Below are 14,006 nucleotides of genomic sequence, written 5' to 3' on the forward strand. Positions count from 1 at the left end.
GTGCGGATCAGCTTGTGCCAGCCAGTCGCGTCTCAGCCTGGGAGCGTGTGCGCCCGCGGCCTGGGCTCGGCGGCAGCGGCGTCCAGCCACCTCCCGAGAACAGTCCCTGCCTTGTGCCCAGAGCACCGTTAGCTGAGGGTGCGGCTGAGGCCGATCAACTCGCTCTCTTCAAAAAGCAGAGAGCGGACCTTGTTCCTTCACCCGGCACCGGCGCCAAGAGGAGCTGGGGAGGACGAAGAGACTCGGGTTTTTTGCGCTGGAGACTCCTGGGCAAGGCTTGGCATCTTCCCGGGCTGCGGCCACCCCGGGGTGACCGGCACCCAGAGAGTGACGAGAGCGCTTGGATCATGGAGCAGACCTGGGCCAGGTAGGGAGCGGCTTCTCCATTGCCGCCTGTAGACTTGGGGTTCCTGCCCTATTCCCTCCCCGCCCGGTCGCCCCTCACCACTAGAGGCCTCGGAGCTCTTCTTCCCTTTTCTGTCCTGTCGCCTTCCTGGTTCCCAGCCCACCTCTCCTAGCCTCCCACAGGCGCTCTACTCTTCAGCATGTCCCCAGCTTGGCGACTCTCCTTTTCACCTACTCCTGACGTCAAAACCGCCCCGGGGTTGCCTGGAAGTTTTTCCTGTTGCCATGTGTCCTCCTGTCTTTTCCTGATTTGTGAGCTTCTTTTCCAAGAGGTTGGAGAGACTCCCTCCAGGGGATACCTTTAGTTTCTGATACTTTTTAGTGTGTCTGGTTCTTTCTCACTCTGCCACGTTTTCCACCTCAACCTTATCCTGCCCTAGCGACACGCCAGCAACCCACAGAGGCCAGTAACGCTCATCATCTTGAACCTTGGTTCTGAGCTCACCGTGGAAAGGGAAGGAAAGGGAAGGAAAGGGAAGAAAAGGGAAGGAAAGGGAAGGAAAGGGCTCGGAGCACCCTCCATTGCCCATGGCGAGGCCAGGGCGGGTCTGGGATAGGCTGTGTTGTGGAGGTGATGGCAGAATTCTGTTCCTTCGCCCTCCATCCCACCATTCCCTAAATATTCTTTAAAAGGGAGCTCCTTCATGGACTGGCAAGGATTAGAGACCCTTTGTTAAGACAAAGATTTCCTCTCTCTCTCTCTCTCTCTCTCTCTCTCTCTCTCTCTCTCTCTCTCTCTCTCCTCCCTCCCCCCCCCCTCCAGGGGGTAGTCTCTGGGTGTGAGAAGACTGTATCCCAGATAGACGCTCATCATCCCCAGAATTTAGCTTTGGGGAACGGAAGTGTAGACAAGTGACTGTTCTGACTCCCAAGGCAGTGAAGACTACTAACATAAAAAGTAAATTGGGGTTCTACAATAATTATGAAAAAATGGGGGTTCGCTATTGATTGTTAAGTTCAACCAAGTGAACAGTTCACTGTGAATTTTAAAGAAAGGACACACTGCACACAGGGAACACGCACTGCCGGAGTAAGTGGACTTTGTCCATGTGAAGGGTCAACCCTCCTTTTTCGGTTTTTTTTTTTTTCTCCTAGGGAACTGTGCTCTGTTTGGGGCTTCACATGATTTATTTTTTTAAAAAGTGCAGTCAAGAGACAGGGTGGGGCTCAAAGCCATGCTTTGAGGGTTGGCCAAGGGACCTGGGGCTCTTAAGTCTGGAGATGGGGAGGGCATGCCAGCACTATTCAGAGATCTGAAGAGCAGTTGGTGGTAGGGGGATTAGCTGAGTTTAGAATCTCCTAATAGGACAGAGCAACTGACTGATGCAGCAAGTCTCAGAGAGGCAAGGTATGACCCCACTGCAGGAAGCGCCCTCTGAACACTGATCTATCTGCTCCAGGGAGATTACTGTCCCTGGTTGTATTCAAGCAGAGGCTAGGTGAGTGCCTGCTGGGGGAAGCTTGAGGGTATCAGGGACTGTTCTGTCTACCAGCATTCTCACACCTTAAAAAAACAATGGTAATTGGGGAGATAGCTCAGTCCATAAAGAAAGTACCGGTCTTGTAAGGATGAGGATCCGAGTTCCTTTCCCAGAACCCATGTAGCAAGCAAGCAAGCAAACAAACAAACAAACAAAACCCAACCAGGTGCTGTGGTGCAAGTTACAGGTGTGTGTGTGTGTGTGTGTGTGTGTGTGTGTGTGCAAGCAGCGCATACAGCAACTGAGGAATGACCCCTGAGATTCCTTCCGGCATACACAAAAGTGTACATTCACACACATACAAATATGTGCACATATGCACACATATACACACACACACAAAGTAATTGTGTCAAGGTCTCACACATCACAGAGTGTATAAATGTGATGGGCAATCAGATCAAGAACCATCCCTGACTTGTGAACTTGGTCCTACTTGCGACACCCAGGTTACCTTTACCCTGACTTTAGCGCCATAGACTAATCTCACCTAGTTTTAAACTTCATGTAACTAGACGTAGACAGGATAAGCTTGCCTCCTGCTTCTTTTGCTTACTCTTATGCTTTTGGGGATTCTTCAACATGTGTGTACTGTTGTAGTTGAATGATTCTTTCTTCCAACTAGGACTGTATTGAGTGCTAATATGTCAGGTGATTTGGGCAGTATGAGGTTTACAGATAGTAGGAGGGTGATGCTATAATACTTGGTACAAGCCATTTGTAAATGCACGTGAGCATTTCTACTGGGCAAACAAATAGAAATAGGATCGTTAGGGAACAGGAAATGCATGTTCAACTTTAGGAATACTATCAATTGTTTTTTTCTTTTTCTTTTATTAATTTATTCACTTTACATCCAGATCACTGTCCCCCATCCCAGCCCTTCCCCCTCCCCAACACTCCATTCCTTTCTCTGATGAGACACTGGAGGCCCACTCTTGATATCCCCCGACCCTGGCACATCAAGTCTCTGCAGGGCTAGGCGCTTCTTCTCTCACTGAGGCCAGACAAGACAGCTAAGTTAGGGGAGCAGATTCCACAGGCAGGAACCATCTTTAGGGCTAGCCCCTGCTCCAGTTATTTGGAATGCACATAAAAACCAGGCTGCACATGCGCTACATGTGTGTGTGGGGGCGGGGCGAGATCCAGCCCATGTATGCTCTTTAGTTGGTGACTCAGTCTCTGAGAACCCCTAAGCGTCCAGTTAGTTGACTTTGTCAGTTTTCCTGTGGAGTTCCTATTCCCTTCATGGCCCTCAATCCTTCCTCCAACTCTTCCATAAGATTCCCTAAGCTTCATCCACTGTTTGGCTATGAATCTCTGCATCTGTCCTGAGTCAGCTGCTGTGTGGAGCCTCTCAGAGAACAACAGTGCTAGGCTCCTGTCTGCAAGCATATTAGAAAACACCGATGGCTGGCAAAATGGATGATCCCACTATTAATAAGCCCAAACCACAGTATGAAATGCATTTGCAATGCAACCAAATACACCTACATGTAGGAATACTTAACCTCATCATGGGCTTTATAATCAGATGTTTTCTGTTATTTCTTTAGAAAATCAATGGTGATTGTGACTCAATTTATTTTATCATCTAAAGGGTCACAGTTGGCAAAAATAAAAATGATGGCTGGAGACTCAGATCCTTAGCTTATAAGGCAGATCAGTTTATAAACATCCACTGAAGAGAAGAAGCCCAAACAGCCACACACTGTGCTAGACGCTAAGCACATGAATGAGACTGGTTCTGCCTTTGAGGGTTTCATATTTGAATCACCGATAATTTTGTTTGTCTGTTTATTAAAAACTCTCACAGTATAACCCAGGCTGGCTCTGATACCCCTGTCCTACTTCCTCCCCCACCATTTAAGATTTTAATAAACTCAAGTGAAGGCAAAGATATACATTGTCTACTGTCATAGTTAGCATTAGCTGTCAACTTGACAGGAACCTAAAGTCATCTGGAAAGAAGGAACCGCAACAAAAAAATTATCTTGACCAGACTGGCCTATGACCATATCTGGGAAACATTTTTTTTAATTGTTAATTTTTTGAAGAAAGGCCCAGCCCACTATGGGCAGTGCCATCCCTAGGCAGGTAGGCCTGGGCTGGATAAGACAGCCAACTGAGCAAACCAAAGGGAGCAAGTCAATAAGCCAAGCTTCTCCACTGTATTTTGCTTGAAGATCCTGCCTTGAGTTCCTGTCATGGCTTCTGTCAATGATAGGCTATGACCTGTAAAGTAAAATAAGCTCCATTCTCCCCAAGTCGATTTTGGTCATGGTGTTTATCAAAGAGAGAAGCAGTCTAGGACAGCTACTTTGGGAGTACTTTGGAAAAGCACACCCTGAAGGATGCTGAGAAGGAACGTTGACCATAATTGCTAGCATGTAGTAAGCTTTCAGTGGGTGCTAATTGTTTACATCTGTGATTTCTCTTAACACTCATAACTTCTGCTATAAACAGTTTTCAAGACAAGGAAATCAAACTTCAGGGAGAATGACTCGTTTGTCCAGCGTGACCCATACAACTAAGGAAGAAATGGAAACTCTGATGATCTAACTCATAAGCCTGAGATTTTTATTGCTTTATTTTAATTGGGTTTTGTAGGTGACTTGGCTTCTGACTTGGTTTTGAAAAGGCGTTCTTTTTTTAAAATTTATTTTATTTTTTATTAGATATTGTCTTTATTTACATTTCAAATGTTATCCCCTTTCCTAGTTTCCCCTCCCAAAATCCCCTATCCTCTCTCTCCCCTCCCCCTGCTCCCCAACCCACCCACTCCCATTCCTGGCCCTGGCATTCCCCTATACTTGGTCACAGGACCAAGGGCCTCTCCTTCCACTGATGACCAACTAGGCCATCTTATGCTACATATATCGCTAGAGCCACAAGTTCCACCATGTGTTTTCTTTGATTGGTGGTTTAGTTCCAAGGAGCTCTGGGGGTACTGGTTAGTTCATATTGATGCTCCTCCTATGGAGAAAAGATGTCCTTAAGTTGGCTTCCTTGAAAGTTATGCTAAAGATATGCAGAAGTCTGGGATTTTAAGCCCAGGTTTCATTCCAGAAAGTCCTGGAAAGTGCCCTACCTGAAAGCTGCTTCACACAAACCCAACGTTTTGTGACTTGAAGTGGTTTTCTGAAGCCTATAGGCTGGCCTTGAGTTTCTTAGCCTCCTTTCAGCTCCCAAGCGCTAGGATCACAGACATGTGCCCTGCAAGCCCAGCTTCTTCATGCTCTTTACCATGTTCAGTCTACCCACAAAGGACCAGGGTGTTGAGCATTTAGCTCTCAGTAGGACACACCCTGATGGCTGCACATCACCTGCCTCTCCTCAACCCCACGTGTGCCTTCTCTCCTTTCCCATGTGTGCTTCCTACCTGACTGGCTGCTGTCGGCCTCTTTGTTGAGTCATGTGTGGAGAACATGGTTAGTTCTCCAATAGCAAATTTCCCATGAACGTACTGGGCATCTCGAATACTGTTTTCCCCCCTTGTCAGATTGATGTGCCTGCAGAGTTCAGAGCCGCTGAAGGACTGGTTCACGGAGACAGATTATGGAGAATTTGATGGTGAGGTTAAGCTTTCTCATGTGGTGAATCTAATGGTAGAGAGGCTGTTGTTCTGAGTATTTCGTGTCCTGGACTGGAGATGCACTGCACTTCTGCTTTAGAGACTGTGGGTATTTGATCCAGGGCCACTTTTGTATTAGTTTCCTGTTACCTAAACAGTGGCTTATGACGCAGAAAGTATGCAATGCTGGAGGTCAAAAGTCTAAAAAAAAAATCAGCCTTTGAAACTAAACAGGACATCATCAGGCCCGTGTTCCCTCTGGAGCTCTGGAGAGCATCCATCCCCTGCCTTTTTCAGCATCTGGAGACCCTCAGCATTCCTGGCCCAGAGCACCAGTCCAGCAACGGCATTGCTCTGGCTGCTGTTCCCAACACCATGTCTCTTTTCTGTCATTCAAACTTCCTGTGTCCTCCTTATAGGGACCCTGGTGACAACTTTGGGGCCAAACAAATAATCTAAGATCATGTCTTCTCACAGTCATGTCTTAGCGGTCGCTTTGGCTGTGTGAAGTTGCATGTTCACAAGCTCTGGTGATTAGGAATGTGGACCTCCTTGGGATGGATGTCATTGTTGAGTGTGTACAATGATGAATACTGGAAAAGTCATTACTAATTCTCTTCCTTTTCTGGGTGGAAATGTTCTTGCTTGTGGCATATGGTGACTCTGAGTAAGTGGAGCAAGTCATATGTGACTTTTATACGAGTTGCCTGAACAAAGAACTGAAAGAAAGAAAGAAAAAAACTTCCTTATTCAAGAGCAGCCTTTAAGATGTAAGGTTAGGAAAGAAAAGTATATTGCTTTGTTGTTTCTTTTACCATGTAATTAGATTTAATACATTGCTTGTATCTGCTTTCTGAGGCTGTGAAAATCTGGAGATGGCAAGAAAATCAGTGAATCAAGAAAACGAATGGTCCAGTTTCAGGATTTGGTTCTACTTCTTTGCCATAGAGTCAAAAGAGAAATTTCAAGTAAGATGACATATTCATCAGCCGTAGACTTATGGTTCCTACCAGATCCCATTGATAACTTTTTGTATTTGTTCTACTCTCTCAGCCTGGTCGAATTCATGGGAACTACTAGAGAGTCCTGCTGACAAATGGATAGTGAGAGCCAGAGATGGCACTTTCCCCCATTTTACAGATGTGGCTGCTGAGGCCAGGGAGGTTATGTGATTTTCTACTGTTCAAATTAGTATGCATGGCAGTTAGATGATGCCACTGTCTTGCTCGACTGGCATTTTGCACGTAGCATTTTGTAGGAGGAAAAATGCTTGCTTTCCTAACTCTATTACTGAGATGTCTTTAGACAGTGAATTCCTGTTGAATATTCATCAGTGCGAGCAATTAATTTTCTGTATTTTGAGAAGGAAAATCTCTGCCTTGGCAACTGTGCTCTGCACTTGGCTGCGGCTTGGGGACTTTGTCTCAGTCACTGCTTCCTTGCCTTAGTCCCACAAACTAGATCAGGATACACTGCTGGCCCCCACGTCTTTCAACCACAAAGGCTGGGTGAGGAAGACTGGGAAGGTTGCTTTTGCTTGGAAGCAGAACTTGAGTGCATTTCCCCCCAGCATCCTCCTCATCCTGGAAGCTCACTTCACTGTGGTTGTGTTGAGCACTCACTCAGTGGATGTCTTAAGACACCACCCACATGGAAACCCATCTGTCTTATAAATAAGATTCCCAACTGGGCTCAGGACATTTCACGTGTTGTCTCGGGCAAAAATTCAAATAACATTTAAAGTTAGAATAAAAGTCCAAAATAAAAAATAGATGTCATGATGACCTAGGGTGGCTCCATCCAATCCTATTTTAAAACATTCAGACACACGGGGCCATGTTCCCTTTGCCTCATCGCATCTTCTGAGCTCTCTAGTCAGCAGGACAAATATGATGTGATTTTTTTTCCTGAGCCCTCATAGCCAAGTCATTGTTATTCATAATGAATGTTAACAAGATAACCACGATCCACATCTGTGTAGTACTCTAATATTCTGTGACACCTTTCAAGTTAACCCATCCCGCCACCCACTGCTCTCCTGTTTGCTGTTTTATGTGTTGTACCCATCATGTACTTATAACATGCCATGTGGTGGGATTATAACACATGGCTTCATCATTTCCTACTCTAGATCTGAGAACTCACCCCACTTCTACTAAGGCTGGGCACCCAAGCCTGGGAAATCTGCGTTTGCTCTGGAAGTGTGGGTTGGCTGCATTGAGAGTTGCCTTGCCATTTCCCACCTTTAACTATTATAAACACCCAGCAGATATTTCTATGCCAAAAGCATCTTCTTCCATGGGATTTTTTTTTTAAATGATCGATGTTCAGTAGTAGAACAGCAGCATTAAACATTTCCAGTTTTTGAAAATTCACCGAATATTCCTGTGAGTTGTGTTTGTACATATCAGACAGATATATTACAGTTTAAGTGTCTTTTCGAGATCTGAATTCCCATGTGACACACACACACACACACACACACAAAGAGAGAGAGAGAGAGAGAAAGAGAGAGAACATAACATAAAGTGGTGTATCTCTAGGTAAGTCAGTACCGACATTCCTACTTTACTCTTCTTGGTGGGAGGCAGGGGGGATGCTTTTTTGTGGTTGTTAATCTCTTTTAGTATTGTGCTCTAAGATGGTAATAAATATAACATAGGGACATGAGTAATTAAGAAGTAGATTTGGGTTACGATAAGATTATGCATAGTAAGTGTTAGGATGCCTATTGCAAGGAAAAGGAAAAATGTTGCATTCGCTTATGGACTTATGTGTAGCATCCCTTACCTTCTTCTTTTGAGCTAAGTCTTTGTCTGCTTTATAACAGAAAGAAGTGTGCATTTGTGTGTGCCAAGTGGCAACATGTAATATGTAAACTGAGGTTGTTTTAAAAGAGTCTTCTGTGCCTTAGTTGAGCTTTTCCAGGTTTTGGCCTCATGGAAATTGCCTTGCCAGCAGCCCTAGGGAGCTGGTTCTACAGTGATTGCCTCTTTACACACCCTGATCTAAAATTATTATGTGTGGGCCTTTCTATGCCGGTTGTTCCCACCCACACACCTAGCCTTGCCTTTGCTGGGGTAACTGTTTATCTTTCTGTGGTGAGCTTCATCACTGCTTCCTTTGGGAAGTATTTTTGGAAGCAAGTTCTTGGTATTTTCTATAGTCGGTTCTGCCTGTTCTGTATAACTTTGAACCTACTTGATTCATTTGGTATTTCCCATGATCTTATTTGATTGGGCAATGGATTCATTATTTGTGCCTAGACCGTCAGTGAATCTTCAGTGAAGGATTCTCCAGATAACATTTCCTGAAAGCCTGATATAATCTCTTAGGTGTTGCCTGGCACCATTGGGCATTCAAGTTGGATGCTGTTTAAGAATTGTGAGCAGGTTGTGCTATGATACATACTGTCTTTAGAGCTGGCTACCTGACAGTGAATGATGCTGACACTCTACATGGCCTCCAGGCACGCCTTGCTTCAAGGTCCTCCCATCACTATTCTATAACTTGAGTTTGCTTGAGTACCGTGCAAGCACTGGCATCCATTGTGGGAATCCTTATTCCATATTCTCTCTCCTCAAGAATCTCAACCCTGGGGGCTGGAGAGATGGCTCGTTTGTTTAAGAGCACTGGCCGCTCTTCCAGAGGACATGGGTTCAATTCCCAGCACCCACATGGCAGCTCACAACTGTCTGTAACTCTAGTTCCAGAGGCTCCAACATTCTCACACAGACATGCATGCAGGCAAAACACCAATGTACATAAGATAATAGTTAAAAAAAACCTCAACCCTGATGATGTACTCTCTAACACCCACCCCACCTCGCCCCTGACCCCTTTTCCTGTCTCTCTGGACCCTGAGTTTATTTACCTCATTGCTTACTTCAGCTCCTTGGTTCCCTCATATCTCCCAGGCTATCTGCTCCTTAATTTCTCTGTGGAGCCTACATTCAAAAGGAACTGTGAAAGTCATTTTCTCAGTACTATTTTAGAACTTCTAGTACCTTAACAGCCCATAAGCCTTGGTGAATGCTGTAATTCCCCTTAGAACTCTGTAAGCTTTGTCTTAATGCTTTATTAAGCCTGTGGAGATAACAGACTCTAGCTTTACTTTTTTCTAATTTCAGAACAATCTATAATTTGCCTTAAACATCCCCTTCATCTTCCTACTTGCTCCCTCCCTTTACCCTACTTTCCTGGACTCTTCCTGCAAAAGAACATTCCTTATAACATACTTTTTGTTTGTTTGTTTTTTCCGAGACAGAGTTTCTCTGTGTAGCCCTGGGTGTCCTGGAACTCACTTTGTAGACCAGGTTGGCCTCGAACTCAGAAATCTGCCTGCCTCTGCCTCCTGAGGGTTGGGATCAAACGCGTGCGCCACCACGCCCGGCTCCTTATAACATTCTTTTAAAAAACAAAACCAAACCTTTTGTTTTGGGTACATGGGTGTTTTGCCTGCATGTATGTCTGTGCACCACACATGTGCCTGGTGTTGTAGAGGCCAGAAGAGGGTGTTGGATCCCCTGGAACTGGAATGGCAACTGAATCTGGGTCCTCTGAAAGAAAAGTATTCTTGATTGCCAAGACAGCTCTCTAGCCACCTCCTTACAACCTTTTATTTTAATAGTGTGAGAACAAAAGTAAGGGGTGGAAATGTCTCAGAGGGCAGGAGGGGCACTCACGGCTCAGATTGGTGACCTGGGTTCTAATTCTGGAATCCATGGTGACAGGAGGGAGCCAACTCCTGTAGGTTGTTCACTGATCTCCACAAGTGTACCATAGAATGCACACACACACACACACATATGTACATGCACACACACACACTGTAAAAGTAAAAACCATTTAGGGATCATCTCCTCTTTGTGATTTTTCATTTACAGGTTTGCAGAAGCAAAACTGAAGAACACTTAAAAGTAAAAACATAAAATTTTCTTAAAATATGGTCTGTGCATAGTGACATTTAACACATGACTTTTGTTTTTGTTTTTGTGTTTTTTTTTTTCTTTTTTGAGCTTTCCCTAAGGATCATGTAGCTCTTTAAAAACCATTAAAGATAGACAAAGAAATTAAACGTTGAAAGATTACATGAATCAAAAGCAAACAGAAAGGGAATAAAAACAGCCAGTGTAGCACTGTAGTGGACTGAGCCAATGCCCTCGCCATACCCTAGGCCTGGAAATATTAGCCGCTAGTGAAAACTGAGGACCACAGAACACACTGGCAGGACCCAAAGGGGGAATCAGAAGGTAGGTTCTGGAAGTGTGCAGAGAGACAATCCCTAGTGATCTGGATGAAGCCAAAGCAGGTGATTTTTAATGCATCTTTTTAATGATATACAGATGTCTCACCTGTCTCCTTGCTGATTCGAGGAGGCAGAGGGAACCTGTTAGATAGTTGAATGTCTGATGGCCTTATAAGGCAAAGTGAGGAAAATAATCGCCTGAACTGCCTTTACCTTCTACAATATTAAGTCATTTCTCTGAACTGCAACATGTGACTTCATGCAAAAATACTGTCCTTTAGGAAGGGAGGAAGAGAGAGGGAGGGAGAAAGAAAGGGGTGGGGCAGACAGAGAGGCAGAGACAGACCAAGACAGACTGAGACAGATAGGCAAGCAGACAGACAGATTCTAAATCCTGGAGTCTGTGTGCAGACATGTAGTCATGCTGGCTGTAAGTGATGCTTGTAGTGCCCTGTAGCAGTTGAGGATGAACACTCTAGAGCCTGCCTCCTGCAGATGCATTTGGCCATGGACACTTTCATGGAGAGACTGTGTAAAGTGAAGGCTGTAACTGCATCCTGTGCGGGGAGAAGTGGATGCTTATGCAAGTCAGTCCATGCTGAACATGTCGGGGCTCCCAATAACGTGCTGTGTGTGTGGTGAGGGCCTTTGCTAAGTCAGCATCCTCACTTGCAGAGATGATAATGATGGGTCTGGAGATGAGAAAAATGATGATCTCAGTGTGTTTATTGTACAATAGTCCCTCTCTCCGCATCTGTGACTTCTGTCCTATTTGCATTTGAATGCGTCTTTTTTTGTGTGTGTGTGATTCTCGTGCCAAATTGTGGGGTAGGAGTATTTGGCAACATTTGAAGCCTAGAGGATGCACTTGCTGTCTGTCTTGGCAAGTGAAAAGGAGGCCCGAGATGTGGTCTCAGATCACGTTCACAAACAGCTTTCCGCTTTGTTATGTGTGTCTCCGTTATCTCTCGTGTTTTCAGTTCCTTTTCATTGACTGTAGGGAATGAGATGCAGTGTTGTCATCTAGGGGCTTGAGGAAGATATCAATACTCTAGAGAAATCTGGTTAGAGACACTTGTCAGGATAAGGCATGTATAAGTCACACTCAACACTTCTCTCTTAGGATTTTAATTTATTTGTCACATATCATTTGTCAGAGCAGATACGAGTATAGGCTGTCTTTCATGGATAAGTTGCTATCCCTAGAAACAAATTTGTTTTAAATCTCCACTGCATCTTCTTGGCACAGCAGGTAGCTCAACATGCTTTTCTCTTAATTGCTCAGGACTCATATCTCTGGACTTAAGGCAGAAACAAAGGAAACATTCATGCATGGATATAAATAGGGTATGTGGACAAGGAAAAGGTCTGGAGGGGCTGGAGAGGTTGAATGGTTAAGAGCACTTGTGGTTCTTGCAGAGGACCCAAGTTCAGATTGCACTACCTATTTCTGGTGATTCACAATCATGTGTAAATTTAGATGCAGGGAATCTAATGCCCTCTTCTGGCCTCCATGGGCAACTACACTCACATGCACAAATACACACACAGATACATGGGTATGCACATAATTGAAAAGGAAATAAATCTATGTTTATGGTAGATACTTTTTCAAGATCTGGAGTCATCCCAGTTCAGCTTTTAGGTTCATGCCCCAGTGTGGCGTCACTGAATGCATCTCACTTCCCAGGCCTCTTCCTCACGTGTAGAATAGAGTGAGGCCATCTGTTTCACTGGATGTGGTTGAATAATGCCCAGAAAGTGTAAGACACCCCTTAAAGGGTGGCAGCAGCCTTAGTGGTGCGTGTGACAGTTCTCCATAGTAATTATTATGCTCAATGAGCAGTATTTTAGTGTAAGAGAATGTGTTGCTTTGTAAAGTTATGCACAGGCAGTTCAAAGACTGTTACCTGCAGATGTCTTTACTGTCAAGTTAACACTATTTGTGAAATTCTACCATTTATAAGTTTTCAGAGCCAGAGCCTATTGTTAAAAAAAATACACAGATATTATTTCCTTCTAACCAGTTTTTATTTGGCAGGATTGAATGTGTTTACAAATAAAACTATGGAAAATTGAACTTTAGGGCATTTCCTTCACTTGAACCAGACAGAACCTTACAAGACATGTCAAAGAAGTCTTTTTTAAAAAGATTTATTTATTTTCTATTATGTTTATAAATGTTTTGCCTCTACTCGTGCCTGTGGGGTCAGAAGGGATCTTCTGATCCCCTGGGAAGGGAGCTACAGAGAGTTGTGAGCCATGTGGGTTCTGGGAACTGAACCTGGGTCCTCTGGAAGAGCAACAACTGCTCTTAAGCACTGGGCCATCTCAAAGGAGGTGAAGCCTTCTCAACAACATGGAAATAAGGGCAGAATGTATGTTTGGTTTGATGCCTAATACTGCAGAGACCCCAGTAACCAGCAAATGTCAGAAAATTTCCTGTCATACTACAAACCTTTGTCTGCTTAAAAACCCACACTACATCTAACCACTGAACTATTTCATCTTTAATGTAGGTCATTAATGAGTAAAGCTAGTAAAAGCTAAAACACATTGTCCAAGCCAAATGTAGTGGCACAAGCCTTTAACCTCAGGTCTTAAGAGGGAGAAGCAGGAGGATCTCTGGGAATCTAAGGCCAACCTGATCTACCTCGTGAGCTCCAGGACAGCCAGAGCTATATAGAGAGATCTCATCTCAAAGCAAACCAACCCCATCCTCCCCAACCCCACCCCCAGTCCTAACCACCATCACCAATACCACTACCAATAACCACCCACATCTTTCTTTCTTCTTCCTTTCTTTCTTTTTAATAAAAAGAATCTTTCAATAGACAATGTCCCCTTGCTGTTATTCCCTTAATAAGGATGGCCTTCATAGGCTCATAGATTTGGATGCAAGGTTAGCAGGGATAGGCACTTATTAGGAGGTGTGGCTTTGTTGAAGGAGGTGTCTAGGGGGTAGGCTTTGAGGTTTCAAATGCTCTAGCCAGACCTAGTTTCTCTCTCTTCCTGCTGCCTGTGGATGCTGATGTAGAAATCTCAGCTGCTTTCCAGCACCATGTCTGCCTACATGCTTGCTTCTACAATGACAATGGGCTAAGCCTCTGAGAGAACAAGCTAGACACAGGTGAAGACAAAGCAAGCCAAAGAAGAAGAAGAAGGAGGAGACAGAAGATTGGAAAATATTGACAAAGTTAGCATGAGGCCAAGCAGGGCGCTTCAGGAGAAGCTGAGAGAGGGGCCAGTTTGAGTCAGCTTGGAGAGGAGCTTGCGACTGAACAGATGAGTTGACAGC

At 44.6% G+C, this 14,006-nt stretch overlaps 1 protein-coding gene across 6 annotated transcripts in view; it reads left to right on the forward strand.

Annotated features, from left to right (window-relative positions):
- Pde4dip (phosphodiesterase 4D interacting protein) overlaps nucleotides 1-14,006 on the forward strand; it is a 201,453-nt gene that overhangs the window by 20,059 nt on the left and 167,388 nt on the right. The window contains exon 1 of one of the 6 annotated variants that reach the window (XM_029475076.2): nucleotides 34-367. The exons of the other annotated variants lie outside the window; for them this stretch is intronic. Coding sequence (XP_029330936.1) covers nucleotides 348-367 — 20 coding nt within the window. The 5' untranslated portion in view covers nucleotides 34-347. Of the gene's footprint in view, nucleotides 1-33; nucleotides 368-14,006 lie in introns of those variants that run through there. 6 annotated transcript variants of the gene reach the window in all.

This window comes from Mus caroli, unplaced genomic scaffold (assembly GCF_978045245.1).
Source record: "Mus caroli unplaced genomic scaffold, Mus_caroli_1 scaffold_3, whole genome shotgun sequence".
In the NCBI taxonomy this organism is placed as follows: domain Eukaryota; kingdom Metazoa; phylum Chordata; class Mammalia; order Rodentia; family Muridae; genus Mus; species Mus caroli.